This window comes from Salmo salar, chromosome ssa11 (genome assembly GCF_905237065.1).
Source record: "Salmo salar chromosome ssa11, Ssal_v3.1, whole genome shotgun sequence".
In the NCBI taxonomy this organism is placed as follows: domain Eukaryota; kingdom Metazoa; phylum Chordata; class Actinopteri; order Salmoniformes; family Salmonidae; genus Salmo; species Salmo salar.
The window spans coordinates 98,944,091-98,961,448 of NC_059452.1; the positions used below are offsets into that span (position 1 = coordinate 98,944,091).

Sequence of the window (17,358 nt, forward strand, 5' to 3'; positions counted from 1 at the left end):
GATGCACGGGGGTATGGTCACTAATGTAACCTGGGGGTGAGGCCTCATTTAACACAGTAAATTCATCAGGCTTAAGCCATGTTTCAGTCAGGCCAATCACATCAAGATTATTATCAGTGATTAGTTCATTGACTATAACTGCCTTGGAAGTGAGGGATCTAACATTAAGTAACCCAATTTTGAGATGTGAGGTATCACAATCTCTTTCAATAATGGCAGGAATGGAGGAGGTCTTTATACTAGTGAGATTGCTAAAGCGAACACCGCCATTTTTAATTTTGCCCAACCTAGATCGAGGCACAGACACGGTCTCAATGGGGAAAGCTGAGCTGACTACGCTGACTGTGCTAGTGGCAGACTCCACTAAGCTGGCAGGCTGGCTAACAGCCTGCTGCCTGGCTAGACAGGTGTCGTAGCCTACGGGGAAGAACAAAAGGCAGGCCCCAAAAATGTTTTTGGGGGGGGCACACGGGTAGTTTGGCTGGGCCAGGGGTGAGAGCTGAGCCAACTCCCCGTGCTTATTGTGGTGAGCATGTGCCTGCTTCTCGCACTCTCTCTCCAGTGCGCCTCCATAGCCCAGTACGTCCTGTGCCTGCTCCTCGCACTCTCCCTCCAGTGCGCCTCCATAGCCCAGTACGTCCTCTGCCTGCTCCTCGCACTCTCCCTCCAGTGCGCCTCCATAGCCCAGTACGGACGGTGCCTGCTGTGCGCACCCAGTCCTCAGTGCGTCTCTCCAGTCCGGTGAGACCTGTTCCAGCTCCACGAGAACGCCTCCAGTGATAATCTATGGTCCGAAGCCTGTAGAGATGATCCATGGCACGAAGCCTCTAGTGATGATCCATGGCGCGGAGCCTGTAGGGATGTTCCATGGCACGAAGCCTCCAGAGGTAATCCATGGTCTGGAGCGTGTAGGGATAATCCATGGTCCGGAGCCTGTAGGGATAATCCATGGCCTGGAGCCTGTAGAGGATCCATGGCACGAAGCCTCCAGTGATGATCCATGGCACGGAACCTGTACTGATGATCCATGGCATGGAGCCTGCATTCAACGGTCCCTAGTCCGGAACTTATAATGACGCTTCCCAGTCCGGAGCCTCTGGCAACGCTCCTCAGTCCGGAGCCTCTGGCGACGCTCCTCAGTCCGGAGCCTCCGGCGACGCTCCTCAGTCCGGAGCCTCCGGCGACACTCCTCAGTCCGGAGCTTCTGGCGACGCTCCTCAGCGGCGGCCTGCAGCCCAGAACCTCCAGCGGCCGCCTGCAGCCCAGAACCTCCAGCGCCGATCTACAGTCCAGTTCCTCCGACGATCCACGGTCCGGTAGTACTAAAGCGGGTGGAGTGGGGGTTACGCCCCGAACCGGAGCCGCCTCCTCTGCTGGAGGTTAAGGTTATGTGGACTGCATTTGAGCCACCATAGACAATTGTCACCCTCCCTACCCTCCCTTTTTGTTTTGTTGGTTTTGTTAGTTGCATTCAGAGTCTGCACCTTTGGGGGGGTACTGTCACGTCCTGACCCTTGTAAGATGTCATTTTCTAGAGTAGGTCAGGGCATGACAGGGGGTGTTTTTGGGTGGTTTTATATGTTTTCTATTTCTATGTTATATTCTATGTTTCTATTTCTATGTTGTTGTTTTTTGGGTTGATCTCCAATTGGAGGCAGCTGGTCCTCGTTGCCTCTAATTGGAGATCATATTTAAGTTGGGGTTTTTTCTATTGTGTTTGTGGGTAGTTGTTCTCCGTTTAGTTGTATGTTGCCTGACGGAACTGTGTGCTGTCGTTTTGTTTCTTTGCAAAGTGTTTCGTTTTTCATTAAAGAATATTATGAGCACTCAACACGCCGCACCTTGGTCCCCTCTATACGACGCACATTACATCTTGTGTCATTCTCTCTCACTCTCATGGTTTGTGCAGGTAACTGGACATCATGACCTCCTCAGACCAATTGACAGAATGCCCATAATATGTTCTGGAAGTTAAGATAGGAGACAGTGCTCATTTTCTTGGGATACTGAGTGCGCCTGATTAAAGCTAGTCTCCTGCAGGAACCAATCCCATGAATCATGCCTATGTCGTTTTTTGTGTAGTCGTATAAAGGAGGACTGCCCCGGGCAGAGCCCCTGACAGACCTGCACAGACTTGTACTTTGTGGATTAAGTTTGTTGGAACCCCTCCAGCTTTCTTATAATAAAGAATGATTAATTTCAGTTTCACTGGTGGTAATTTCCACGACCCAGGTTAGGGCTATAAAATGGGCTGTCAAGCCTCAGTCTACATCCATCAATGAACCTTATGGCACAGACGCATATTTTCATCTGAAGACCTTGACGTATGTTTTATACTTACTCTTTAATATGTATTTTGAAGTTTAAACTTAGTTATATTTTGTGATTTCCATCCATCTACAAGCGTCATATCCTTAAGGTACAGATGTAGGGTCTTAATTTGATCACTTTTGATGCTGAGAATTTTCCTGCACAGCAGGAAATGCAAACTTGTAATGTATTTGAGTTTTAAAAAGGCTTCTAAAGATTTTAATTTGCACTTAGAAATTTCAGGCTTGATTTGCCCTAACAAAACGTGTCAACCCTACAGAAATGTCCATTAATTGTAATCCACATAATAATTCACATTTCCTGTTCCTGAAGGATTATTTTCCTGCTGTAGCAAACTGGCTCAAATTAAGAAAGCATAATTTTACAGGTCTAGGGAAATTATAATTGATTGTTAAAACTTTTGGATGACTTTTTATGTATACACAGATTGTTTTAAAACATATTGTACTATATTTGGTTGGATTCTATTGAAAGTTTATTTCACCCATGTGTTTTTTTTAAAGCAGTAAAAACCTACCCTGAATGCTGAGGAATGTGCAATGTCAGACAATTTCAGAATAGGTCTTCAAAAAAAATGGATGGAAATTCTGAAAACATTGGCAGTTAGATTCTGAAGTAAAGTGACTGAGATTTCTAGTCATAGTTCGGGGCTCTTGCATTTAATAATTTAGATAAGTAAACCTAACTTTTCCCTGTTTTGTCCACTTGCCACTGATATTTTTAAATGAAAATTGACAATTGACCAGAATATCACTAAATTGAAAAGTAACAGTTTTGTCATTTCTGTCTTACTACCTAACTAAAGATAATGTGTATGCGTGGAGCCCACGGTCTTAAACCTCTGTATAACTTACATGTACAGCTGCCATAGCTCCTTTGTGTGTTTCTGACCACATATCCACAACACTAACACAATTCAAAATCTAACTATGAGAAAAAGCCAGTTGATGCTCAGAAAAGTATTGAATAGTGTCAAATGCTCTCCTTTTAAGTAAAACATTCCTTGTCTGTTTTTGTTTGCTTTGACATGTCATCTCAAAGAATCAGTGCAGTTAAGTCTAACCTACAAAACCGGCAGGAAAAGACTTAGAAAATGGGTCAAAGTCATACAGTTGAAGTGGACCATAAATCGCGACAACGGGCAGTCGTGGCAGAAGCAGAAAAGAGAAGATTTGAGCAGGAATGCCTTCGGCTCAAGGGGGAGAAAGCACGAATGGAAACAGAACAACGGATGGACAAAGAACAACGAGAGCAGCTGGAGAGGCAGAGAAATATACAACGTGAATCCCAAAGAAAGCAAGAGGAAGATGAAAGGACCAGGATACATAAAGAACTGAAAGCATCAAAAGAAAGAGATGAAACTGAGGGAGAAAAATAGATGATTAAACTGTAGAAAATACATTGATGAGTAGACTAACTAGAGAATATTGTTAATTGATGAAAACATTTTTTCTGTTTGTTTTGTGATATCTCCCTTCAAAGTATACATGGAAGAAAAAAAACAAGGAAATGTGACTTATCACAGCCTGTGGATGAGGCAAAGGCTGAAAAGAATTTTAATTAAATTGCGATAGAACAATTCCAGGAGAACAAAGCAGAGTCAGAAAGAAACCTCATTCAGGATGAATTTGAATGAGTCCAGATGGAGAAAGTAAAATGGCAGAAAAACAGAAGCAGGACCAAGGCAAGAGGAGAGGAAATCTATTGAATCCCAAAGAAAGCAGTACAAAATGCATATGTGGCAAACAAAAGTCTATTAACTCAAAATTATTTGATATCTTGAGCAATAAAAGCAAGTTTCTGTGTGCTTTTGTATTGGCCTTACCTTTCTTGTAATGTTATTCTCTTGTCTGGCGGTAGCAGTAAGGCCTGTGGTGTGATTATCCAAGCAAGTGTGTAAATGTAGTCAGATGTAGCTTCATGTCATCTAATAAAGTCTAGATCTTTTGGCATAATTACCTACATCCTGTGGGAATTAATGCAGACATCATTTTTTACAGATACTATTTTTTAAGACAAACTTTGGTAAGATTGGTCATAACTTTTTTTTACAGGTGTATAACACATTTGATTGACTTTGTTTTTTATTTGTTTCAAAATGTATTGTCCAATAAGAGGAACCTGGTCTCGCCATACACAGTCATATAGTTTTGTTACATCTGAATAAACTATCGTTCATATTTCTGCATCTGTTATATTTGTTCATGTCATATGTTAACCTCATTTAGAAATGTAAAGATTTTTGATTTATATAAAGTGCAAAAAATTTTCATTTCATTATATTTATACCTTTAAAACATATGTTTTTACTGCTGGCTTTGGCTACAGTATAGATTGTGATTAAATCAATTATTCAGGTTTACTTTTTTTGGTCTTATAAAGATAATGTAGATTTCCTGACCATTCCAAAGATTCTGTTATCCATATTTGACTATCTGTGACTCCTCCCTTACTCAATTATAATTACACCAGCAGAAAAACTCAAGTGTGCAGGTCTTGAAATGCACTTAACACAAGGTTCCCATGCCATTGTGGACTCTGAGACCACAGAGCTCATGCTCACTTGGGATAATGTTTATGACAAATTAACATAATTTATACTTCATCTTTATCCAAAAGTAGATGGTATTAATTTTTAAGTGTTTTTCTGATGTTTCCCGTTACAGAGGCGCAGCCTGGATAATCAAAGGCTGAGCATCAAGGCCCTAGAGCTCACCTCCCATCCAGGAGAACAACACAAGACTGAGGAGGAGACAGAAATGTGAGTGATTCAGATGTCTGCGTCTTATGTCTGTCTTTTGTACCTTTGTTATTTCAACCTAAAGTTTGACTCCCCTAGATGTAAAGCCCTGCATTCATCTTAATGTTTCTACTATACAATAGTTCTGAAGAATATATAGCCGTGCATAAACCCCTGCTCTGATGTGTTTTCAGAACACTGAGTCATGTCTGACTCTGAGACCATTGAGACAGCAGCTCTGGGCCGACCATTCCAGCTGGGGATGTTGTATGACTGTCGCAGGGATGTCCTCATTCCAGGTACAGAAAACTATTCAATTCATTGACTGTGTTTGCACCATAGAGTTGGATAGACTTGTCCCAAAGCCTGTTCTAGCATGGGCAGCATCACTTGAAGGCTTTCCCCATTTTGAAGTAGTCAAGTTGGTGTGACTTTCATGGGTTACAGGAGCTACAAGTAAAACAATGCCCTCTTGTGGAAACTAGGTGAATTGCAACTTAGCCTGAACTCAAACTCCCCCCTCCACTGCCACTTCCCACTTCCCTAAAACCGAAAGTTTTACTTTTGGTATTGTAAACCAGCTTTATTAAACAGCTGAAAATACAATATGTCCTTATTTAAAACATATTTCACAGCGATTTAGATGGTACAATGATTTTCTACACTAAAGATGGCTTGTTTTGTCACAAAGTGAAATGTAGAATATTAGCAACCAGGTAAAGGCAGAGCTATTTCTACATGCTTGTCCCAGTTTGCCGTGTTGGTCATGAGGAGATGACCACACCTCTAAATGATGCTAACGGAAGACAGGTAGGGTGCAGCCTTCCTATTTGACAACAGAAGTCGGACCGGCTTTTGATGTCAAACAGGAAGCAGGCACTATCAGAATGCAATTTTGTGAGCCTAAATAATTAGTTTGAACATTTTTTGTGAAAGACTATAATTTCATGTTGTTATTCATGGAAACTTTCAAAGGAAGGATAACATATTTCCTTTCAAGTCAGCAAGAGGGGTCAGCCAATGAATTATACTTCTGACCAAACATTCCATAACTGCAGGTGGCAGTAAATCACCATCCTTGGCTTTATACATTTTTACATTTTCCACCTGTTCAGACTGTGCACACTGTAGCACAGTAGGTGGTGTTGTGCACCTTTTTAGTTTTTTTACGAACTGCAAATACACTTATAAAAATATACTAAGAAGAAATTGACTACATTCAAATGGATAGCCCTTAATGGCGACAACGATACTGTCACAAAAGCATCCATTGCAAAGATGAGCTGTCTTCTACATCTCTATGGCCATCACAGAGTTAGAAAAGCTAGAGGACCCACAACATTTTGAAGTCGTCATATATAGTAATGCTGTTACAGAAGTGATCAATGGCAAAGATAGGTGTAGCTTTTGTAACTACGGTTGTCATGTCACCTAGAATAATTACTTTGATGAGTAAAACTTATCTTCAATTCATTCTTTGAATGAAACCACGATTTCATGTATAAACAATTCTGCAAATGTTTTGGGGGGGATTCAGTTCATTTACATGGCAAAGAGGGACTTTGCAATTAATTGCAATTCATCTGATCACTCTTCATAACATTCTGGAGTATATGCAAATTGTCATCATACAAACTGAGGCAGCAGACTTTGTGAAAAGTAATATTTGCGTCATTCTCAACTTTTAGCCACGACTGTACATGTTGGAGATTGTTATTTTTTTCACTATAAAAGTTATTTGTCATTCTCATTTTTTTAAACTGCAGGTATCACACTCTGGGATTCTGAAATGCTACAGAAAGACATAAATGTCTCTCCACAACCTAACACTGATTTCAAAATCATTGCTTCCGACTCAAGTGAAGCCAAGTCAGAAGCTTTGAATGTGTCTGCATCTCTGGAGGCCAGTTTCCTTGGTGGCTTAGTCAGTGTGAAGGGTTCTGCTGAATTCCTACATGATAAAAAGACCTCAAAGCATCAGTCTAGGGTTTCTCTGCAGTACCGTACCACCACTCGCTTTGAGCAGCTGACCATGGACCACCTGGGGGCAGGAAATGTGAAACACCATAATGTCTTCCGAGAGGGTTCTGCCACACATGTGGTGACTGCCATTCTCTACGGTGCACAAGCCTTCTTTGTTTTTGATCGTGAGGTTTCCTCAGGAGAAAACCACCAGGATATTCAGGGAAACCTGCAGGCCACAATAAAGAAGATCCCCCTCATAACAATAGAAGGGCAGGCATCACTGAAGATGAGCGAGGAAGAGAAGCAACAGGCGAATACATTCAGTTGCACTTTCCATGGTGATTTTGCACTAGAAAACAACCCTGTCACATTTGAAGATGCCACCAGGCTGTATGCTGGCCTGCCACGTCTGCTAGGGGAGAAGGGAGAACATGCTGTGCCAATGACTGTCTGGCTCTATCCTCTCAAGAACCTGGACTCTGCAGCTGCCCAGCTAGTCAGACAGATCAGTGTTAGCCTGGTGCGTCGTGCACAGCGACTCTTGGATGGGTTGGACAACACTGATGTAACATTCCGGGACATGATGAAGGAAGACATGGCTATCAAGTTCCCTGAAATCAAAGCCAAGCTCAGCAAGTTTAGGGACGTGTGCTCAGAGTACAAGCTGGTTTTCCAGAAAGGTCTTTGCAAGGTTCTTCCCAACATAAGAGGAGGAGGAATGGAGGAAGAAGTGCTGATAAAAATGCTCAACAGTAAGGAACGCTCTCCATTCCAGAATGACCTTATGATCACATACCTGGACGACAGAGAGAGAGAGATGAATGTTGTCAGCTCTTACCTTGACATAATGAAAGAGGTACAAGTTGTGTACTCAAGCAGTGAATTGGATGGAATAGTGCTTGATCAAGCTAAAGATCACGTAGTGTGCTTTGCATTCTCCTCTTTGAATGACAAAGACGAGTACGTGGTAGACTTGGAGAACTACTTGCTGGAAGAATCAAAGAGTGATTCTTCACTGATTCCTTATGACCCCAATGCAGCTGGGAAATCAGCAGCAGAAAAGTGGTTTCGCTCGGGGGAGGTAACCACCCTAACCAGGCAAAACATACAACTGTTCCTAGACTTCAAAGAGTCAAACAAAGACCGAGAAAATATTGCATTCTGCATTGCATCAATTCCAGACAAACTCATCACTGCGTCCTCCATCCATGTCTATGAGAGAGGGACACTGTTGAGTCCCCAGTTTGAACTGCCATCAAAGCCAGGTGTCCCCACCATCAAGAGTATGGAGCATGACTGTGTCCACGTGCAAATCAACACTCCCAACCTTGGCGTCAAGTCTGTGGAGTCGTATCAGGTTTTGTACCAGGCTGTGCAGGCTGAATCTGAGTGGACAGAGATCAAAGCTGATACCACTACTAACCAGGTCACCATCAGACGTTTGAACCCCTATAAAGATTACCGCTTCAGCTGCAGGGCGGTGTGTCGACCTGGTGTGAGCCTCTCCAGTGACTGGACGGAATACTCCAGGACCCGCCCATGTAGCCCCCCTGGACCACCCACAGAGAAAAACCTGGAATATGAAAGTATCAGAGTGAACTGGGACATTCCTACCATGGTGGGAGACGATGTTGAAGTCATAGGCTATGAGGTTGACTACAGAGAGTGTGCGAAGGCTGTTGACAATAAGATGTGGCACACCATCAAAACCACCACCAGAGAGTGCACACTGGAAGGTCTAAAGCCTGAAACTCCATACAGTGTCAGAGTCTCTGCTAACTGTGGTGAAGCAGGGAAGAGTCTACCCAGTCCTGAGGCAGTGCTGACTACCATCAGGGCTTCTGACACCCAACCGAAGAGGAGCCAATCAACAGCAACAAAAAGTGAGGAATTTCTGAAGAAATCAGGGAGGGTAAAGAAAGGCAACCCCTCAATCTATAGGCTGAATCTGGAACAGAAGTTGGGTGTAAAGGAAAGTTTTGAACAGTACACATTTGGAAGGAAAGTTGAGAAAGGGAATAACAAGGTAATACTGCTTCTGGGGTGCACAGGTTCAGGAAAAACCACTCTGGTCAATGTCATGATCAACTACATTCTCGGGGTAAAGTGGGAAGATCGCTACCGCTTTAAGCTCATCCATGAGGTGACCAACAGGTCACAGGCTGAGAGCCAGACTTCAATCGTAACATCATACGAGGTCTACAACCAGCCAGGCTTTCAGATTTCTTATTCGCTGACCATTATTGACACACCAGGGTTTGGAGACACTAGAGGAATGGCACATGATAAACTGATCACAGAGCAAGTGAAGGAATTATTGTGTAACCCTTTAGGGATTGATCACATTGATGCAGTCTGCTTTGTAGTGCAGGCATCCCTCGCCCGTCTCAGTACCAATCAGAAATACATATTTGACTCCATCCTGTCCATTTTTGGAAAAGACGTTGCTGATAACATCCTGATGCTCGTGACATTTGCTGATGGGAAGGACATACCTGTGCTGGAGGCCATCCAAGCTGCAGACCTTCCCTGTAAGAAAAACAATAAGGGACTCCCAACCCATTTCAAATTCAACAATTCAGCTCTGCTCCATCAGAAAGTAGAAGACAAAAGCTCTGATGGAGATGGTTCAGAGGATGATAATGATGAAGTGCTAAAGAAAATTGTCTGGAAGTCAACTTTTAAACAGATGAAAGCTTTCTTCAAAGACTTGGAAAGCATTGAGAGCAAAGATCTAACAATGACCAAGAAAGTGCTGGAAGAACGTGAGCGTTTGGAGCAGGTCATGACACGACTGGCCCCTCAGATCACAGCAGGTCTGTCAAAGCTGAATGAGATCAAAACAGTCAAACAGTGCCTGGAGAACGATGACATGAACTTGAAACAGAACCAAGACTTTGAGACAGAGGTAGAGGTTCTAGTTGCTAAGAGGACCAAATCAAGTTGTTTTGCTACAAACTGCATCATATGCCAGTTCACATGCCACACCAGCTGCTTTCTCCCTAACGAGGATGACATAAAAAAATGTGCCGTGATGGATGATAATGGTAACTGTGTCATGTGTCCAGGAAACTGCTCTTACCTTCACCACGACAAGGAAAAAGCCTTGTGGACATATGAAACTAAGACAGAGAAAAAGACCATTAAAGAGTTGAAGGACAACTTCATGATGGCACAGGGCAAGTTTATGAACAACAAGCAGATGCTGGAGAAGATTGAAGATGAGTATGTTGTTATCGAGGACAAGCTGAAGTACTTGATCAAGCTGTCCTCCAACTGTCTTAAGAGGCTGAATGAGATTGCACTGAAGCCAAGCTCTCTCTCCACTGTGGAGTACATTGAGATGTTAATTCGCACCGAGGAGGACGAATGCAAGCCAGGCTTCGAAGATCGCATTGTAGGGTTGAAGAAAATGAAATATGAGTCTGAGCTTCTGGAGAAGATGGCAAGAGGAGAGCATCTACTCCCCGATGAGCAACGCAAGCTTAAGGAGAAACAAGACAGACTGCAGAAGATCGCAAAAAGAGTCAACCAAATACAGAAAGTAGTCAGAGAGTGGCAAGGGAAGAAGTAGGCCTAACTCAAAGTCAAAGTCCATGACCTCGCCCTGCTTTCAATCAAGTGGAACCCTCGGTGGCTTGCGCTAATCAAGTGAATGGGTCATAACTCAGTTAAAGTTGTAGTATTAAATCAGACCTATATCTAGAACCACTCAATTGTCCGCTTACTGGGGTTGATTGCAATGCTTTGTATTAGAACGAGTGTCACGTAAATCTATCAACCCTCAGTTGACACATTTTCAACATTAAATAAGTAGCCTTGTGCGAGCCAGACCGGCCCACAGAACAGGAGCCTAAATGAAGCAGCTGATCTTGCTACTGATTGTTAATGATTATCATAAGAGAAAGTAATGTAGAAATAAAGCAGACATTGATTCATATAAATATAGAGACCTACTTTCCCCTCGGGATGTAATAAAGTATCTATCAAAAAATGTATAACTTTTGCCTACTTTCATGTTGATTGTTTATCCTTTTTTATTTTAATAAAAGTCCTTTGTAATTCAAGAAGTTCACTATTCATTTTCTATTGGGCACATATTGTAAGTAATATGTTAGTCATGACATTGGAAGTAGCATGTTTGGTAGGGGGTTATTACAAAGGTGTGTGTCTAGGTCAGTGTTTCTTAACCTTTATTCAAAGGACCGGAAAACTATGGCAAGCTTTAGTTTTTCCTCCTTGGGGGACAGCTTACATTAAAGCTAGCACTGTAGAACTGACTAAACTAGTTAAACAGCTCAGGGACCGGCCAGCAACATCCCAGGGACCAGCAGAGGTCTAAGGACCAGAGGTTGAGAAATACTGGTCTGTGTAAGCGGCACCATTCTTGACATTTAAGGTATGAAATTCACAAGACACTGTTCATTCTCATTATTCTCAGCATGACAGTGTTGCTTTTGGGAATGTGAGGTCCTCAATATTTGCATAGGAGTAGAAAACAAATGTTGGATTCTAGCTTGAAATGTACGTATTTATGTTACCATACTAGAACTAATTGATCACTTTACATGTAAACTCAGCAAAAAAAGAAACGTCCTCTCACTGTCAACTGCGTTTATTTCAGCAAACGTAATGTGTAAATATTTGTATGAACATAAGATTCAACAACTGAGACATAAACTGAACAAGTTCCACAGATATGTGACTAACCGAAATTGAATAATGTGTCCCTGAACAAAGGGGGGGTCAAAATCAAAAGTAACAGTCAGTATCTGGTGTGGCCACCAGCTGCATTAAGTACTGCAGTGCATCTCCTCCTCATGGACTGCACCAGATTTGCCCGTTCTTGCTGTGAGATGTTACCCCACTCTTCCACCAAGGCACCTGCATGTTCCCGGACATTTCTGCGAGGAATGGCCCTAGCCCTCACCCTCCAATCCAACAGGTCCCAGACGTGCTCAATGGGATTGAGATCCGGGCTCTTCGCTGGCCATGGGAGAATACTGACATTCCTGTCTTGCAGGAAATCAAGCACAGATTGAGCAATATGGCTGGTGGCATTGTCATGCTGGAGGGTCATGTCAGGATGAGCTTGCAGGAAGGGTACCACATGAGGAAAGAGGATGTCTTCCCTGTAACGCACAGCATTGAGATTGCCTGCAATGACAACAAGCTCAGTCCGATGATGCTGTGACACACCGCCCAGACCATGACGGACCCTCCACCCCCAAATCTATCCCGCTCCAGAGTACAGGCCACGGTGTAACGCTCATTCCTTCGATGATAAACGCGAATCCAACCATCACCTCTGGTGAGAAAAAACCGCGACTCGTCAGTGAAGAGCACTTTTGCCAGCCTGTCTGGTCCAGCGACGGTGGGTTTGTGCCCATAGGCGACGTTGTTGCCGGTGATGTCTGGTGAGGACCTGCCTTACAACAGGCCTACAAGCCCTCAGTCCAGCCTCTCTCAGCCTATTGCGGACAGTCTGAGCACTGATGGAGGGATTGTGCATTCCTGGTGTAACTCGGGCAGTTGTTGTTGCCATCCTGTACCTGTCCCGCAGGTGTAATGTTCGGATGTACCGATCCTGTGCAGGTGTTGTTACACGTGTTCTGCCACTGCGAGGACAATCAGCTGTCCATCCTGTCTCCCTGTAGAGCTGTCTTAGGTGTCTCACAGTACGGACATTGCAATTTTTTGCTCTGGCAAGATCTACAGCCCTCATGCCTCCTTGCAGCATGCCTAAGGCACGTTCACGCAGATGAACAGGGACCCTGGGCATATTTCTTTTGGTGTTTTTCAGAGTCAGTAGAATGGCCTCTTTAGTGTCCTAAGTTTTCATAACTGTGACCTTAATTGCCTACCGTCTGTAAGCTGTTAGTGTCTTAACGACCGTTCCACAGGTGCATGTTCATTAATTGTTTATGGGTCATTGAACAAGCATGGGAAACAGTGTTTAAACCATTTACAATTAATATCTGTGAAGTTATTTAGATTTTTACAAATTATCCTTGAAAGACAGGGTCCTGAAAAAGGGACGTTTCTTTTTTTTGCTGAGTTTATAAAGAATATACACTACCGGTCAAAAGTTTTAGAACACCTACTCATTCAATTTTTTATTTTGACTATTTTCTACATTGAGAATAATAGTGAAGATGCATTAAGAAGGAAAGAAAATCCTCAAATTAACTTTTAAGAAGGGACACCTGTTAATTTAAATGCATTCCAGGTGACTACCTCTTGAAGCTGGTTAAAAGAAAACGCTAAGTGTGTGCAAAGCTGTCATCAAGGCAAAGGGTGGCTACTTTGAAGAATCTCAAATATATTTTGATTTGTTTAACACTTTTTTGGTTACTACATGATTCCATATGTGTTATTTCATAGTTTTGATGTCTTCACTATTATTCTACAATGTAGAAAATAGTAAAAAATTAAGAAAAAACCTTGAATGAGTAGGTGTTATACACTACCGGTCAAAAGTTGTAGATGTTAGGGGTCAGGGAAGGGTAAAGAGGAACTAGGTGTGAGTGAAAGTTACTGTGAGAGAAAAGGGGAATACAGTAGATGACCCAGGTCTGTTGAGTAAAGTGAACACGAGGTCACTTATAAACATCATGGAGAAGTGACCAGATAAAGAGGAACTGCTAGCAGACGGTTCGACTGCGAAGACAACAGAGCAACATCTAGGCAGTGTCGGGTAGCTGATAGCAGTTGTGAAAAAGTTACACCACTCATCTCATCTTGACATATAAATGCTTGTTTGATCATGTGCAACATGTATTTGCAGCTGTATGACTTAGTAGGTGAATAAACTGGGTGTGAGGTTTTTCTAGTCGTCCGTTTGAGTTTATACTCCGTTTGTACAGAACCTAGCACTACAATCTGTCATTGTCATTTTGGCCGATTCCATGTAAATATTTACCTGAGCATGCACATGTAAAATTTGTGATTTCCAAATTAAACCACGTTCATTATTATCCTTAAAGTCTATATATATATTTTTTTTATTACCTTTATTAACTAGGCAAGAGACAGACATACAGAGAGAGAGAGAGAGAGAGAGAGAGAGAGAGGGTGAGAAACAGAGAGGAGACAGACACAGAGACACAGAGAGAGATGGGCATAAGAACAGAGAGGGTGTGGGAGAAACAGACAGAGAGAGCGAGAGATCAGAAGACAGAGAAGATCAGGATAGGGTAGGGTGCCAGTACCCGAGACATCAGTACCATAGAAGATGTTCTGGAAGACACACACACACACACACACACACACACACACACACACCACACATACCATTTACTATGAGCTTTCCTAAATAAATGTAACTGATTGAATATGTTGGAGTTCAGGCTTTATTTGAAAAGTTTAAGTAGGAAATTACATGAGTCTCAATTAGAAAGGGGTCACAGAGCTTGTTAAGGAGACGTCCTTAACATTATTATCCCCAGTCCAACATCACCTGGCCAACGGCTTCATAAGTTACCCAGAGTTTCTTAGTCTATGATTGTGGAACCAGATTCAAGGTAGGTGAACAAGATTATATAGTTCAATTTCAAGAGAATTTGAATATTTCTGCCCTCTGGGGGAGTTAATGCCTTTAGGTTAGAGGGCTAAAGCAGTCTTTAGTGGCATTAGGGATGGGTTTGAAACCTGTTTGTTATTCAATCAGTTACATTTATTTAGGAAAGCTCATAGTAAATTGTATATATATATATATATATATTTATTTATTTATTTATATATATGTGTGTGTGTGTGTGTGTGTGTCTCTTCCAGAACATCTTCTATGGTACTGATGTCTCCGGTACTGGCACCCTGTCCTTCAATGAGTTGTGCAGTGTAGTCTGTGTTGCAGGTACCTGATCTTCCGTCTTCTGATCTCTCTCTGTCTCTCTCCACACTCTCTCTCCACACTCTCTCTGTTTCTCTGCCTGTGTCTCTCTGAGTCTCCTAAGTTCCTCTGCCTGTCTCTCTCTCCCTCTGCCTCTCTCTGTGTGTCTGTCTCTCTACCACACTCTCTCAATTAAATTCAATTGAAGGGCTTTATTGGCATGGGATACATATGTAAACATTGCCAAAGCAAGTGAAGTAGAAATAAACAATAAAAATTAACATTACACTCACCGAAGTTACAAAAGAATAAAGATGTTTCAAATGTCATATTATGTATATATAGTGTTGTAACGATGTGCAAATAGTGAAGTCTCTTTCTCTCTGTTTCCTCTCTCTCATTCATCTACTATCCCACTCTGAGACACATTATTATGAATGACACGGCTCCCATAAGAACATCACTCTGGAAAGCTTCTGTACTCTCGCCCTCTGCCTCAAATGGCACCCTATTCCCTATATAGTGCATTACTTTAACCAAAGCCTTATGGGCACTGGTCAAAACTAGTGCACTACATAGGGAATAGGGTGCTGTTTGGAATACAACCTTTATACTTCTCTCTCTTTCTAGCATTGATTTTGCAGAAAAGTTTGACTTGCAGTGATTGTGATATGTGGTTGTTTTACCTACCATATTCACTCTGAATAATACTGTCTGCTAGATGGCTAAAATTCTAAATGTATACATTATAAAAATGTTGTAGAAAAAAAAGACATGTTTATAGCACTGCTAAGAAGGATAATATTACTGTTATGAAGGTTAATGAACAGGGATTAAATTGGTGGTGGGTTCAACCATAGTTCCAAAGTCTTAGGACAGGACTACACATTGGACAGGACTACACAGGACAGGACTACACATTGGGAACGAGCTGGTCAGGGAAAAGCTGTTGAAAAACATTTCATTCCAGTGCAGAAGTTCACTTGTGGGAAAAATAAAAAGTTACCCTGTCTATTTTGTCCCATGGTCTAGAATAAAGTTCAACAGGTTGAAATTGAGTGAAAAACATGGTCATTGTGGATGTTGTTTCAACAATGAAATGGACAGCCCTTTCTAAGGTGGTGATTCAAAACACCCAGATGCCTAGTAGAGCTTATGCATATATATAGGCCTATATATGAGCCCATAAAAGTAATAATGAAAATGATTATGCCGTTATACAATACATAACCTACCGCATATTAAACACATATCTTTGGTACATAATTGGTCTAGCCTATACTCCAAAATTAAACAAATTCTAGTAATCGCTTTGAGTGGCCTGTATCATTATTATAATGGATGGACTGGTCACATTATTGTACGCTCCAAGCATTCTATTAATTTGTATTTATTATGGATCCCCATTAGCTGCTGCCAAAACAGCAGCTACTCTTCCTGGGGTCCAGCAAAATTAAGGCAGTTTATACAATTTAAAAAAACATTACCCCCCCCCCCTTACCACATATCTACAGTACTAAATCCATGTGTATGTATAGTGTATATGTTATCGTGTGTGTGTATGCATGTGTCTGCGCCACTGTTGCTTCACAGTCCCCGCTGTTCCATAAGGTGTTTTTTAAATCTAATTTTACTGCTTGCATCAGTTACTTGATGTGGAATAGAGTTCCATGTAGTCATGGCTCTATGTAGTACTGTGTGCCTCCCATAGTCTGTTCTGGACTTGGGGACTGTGAAGAGACCTCTTGTGACATGTCTTGCGGTGTATGCATGGGTGTCCGAGCTGTGTGCCAGTAGTTTAGACAAGACAGCTCAGTGCATTCAACATGTCAATACCTCTCATAAATAAAAGTAGCGATGAAGTCAATCTCTCCACTTTCAGCCAGGAGAGATGGACATGCATATTATTAATATTAGTATTATATTAATGAGTCTGGGAGAGAGCATATAGGCAGGTCAAGGCGGGGCTGTTGGTTCATTGATTGTGCAGGGCAGCTTACACAGTAGCCTACAATTACAGTGAATTTGTATTTGAATAATCTAATAAGGCATTTCTTTATATTTTCATAATTAATAGGCTGACATATTACCTTTAGCTACAGAATACTCACCACTTGAGTTCCCAGCTCCTCCTCTCTCTCCTTCATTCCTTTCTCCAGCGTGCAGAGAGAGGCTGTCAACAGTTTAATTCAATGTTTTGTTGTGAAAACATGTTATAATCGATGCTCCCAAACATGTCAACAACTATATACTTGTTCTGCTCTGTTGACTGAGACTACATCAGTCCCATTCAATCGCAGAAACATTTCTATCTATAGATAATTGGTATATAAAAATAGTGACTGGGGGTATATTAAATTATTAATGGGTATGTAAAGACAACAATTGGGTACAGTAAACTATGTTAAACGGTCATTACAGCTGCCCCAGGAATAGCCCATATTAATATACAGATAAATACTGAATATATGAGAGACAATGACACCAGCCA

The 17,358-nt window shown here is 42.0% G+C and overlaps 1 protein-coding gene across 1 annotated transcript; it reads left to right on the top strand.

Moving 5' to 3' along the window:
• Positions 1-2,238: 2,238 nt before the first annotated feature.
• Positions 2,239-11,095, top strand: LOC106563790 (uncharacterized). Its single transcript, XM_014129643.2, has 4 exons — positions 2,239-2,324; positions 4,998-5,092; positions 5,266-5,370; positions 6,838-11,095. Exons 3-4 carry the CDS (start codon positions 5,277-5,279, stop codon positions 10,608-10,610), a joined length of 3,867 nt encoding a protein of 1,288 aa, XP_013985118.1. The 5' UTR covers positions 2,239-2,324; positions 4,998-5,092; positions 5,266-5,276; the 3' UTR covers positions 10,611-11,095.
• Positions 11,096-17,358: the final 6,263 nt, after the last annotated feature.

Bases quoted from the DNA above. Each gene is read 5' to 3' on its own strand.
- LOC106563790 (XM_014129643.2), top strand. From the start codon at position 5,277: ATGTCTGACTCTGAGACCATTGAGACAGCAGCTCTGGGCCGACCATTC. The intron at 5,371-6,837 runs GTACAGAAAACT...TTTAAACTGCAG, and splicing joins CAGGGATGTCCTCATTCCAG to GTATCACACTCTGGGATTCT.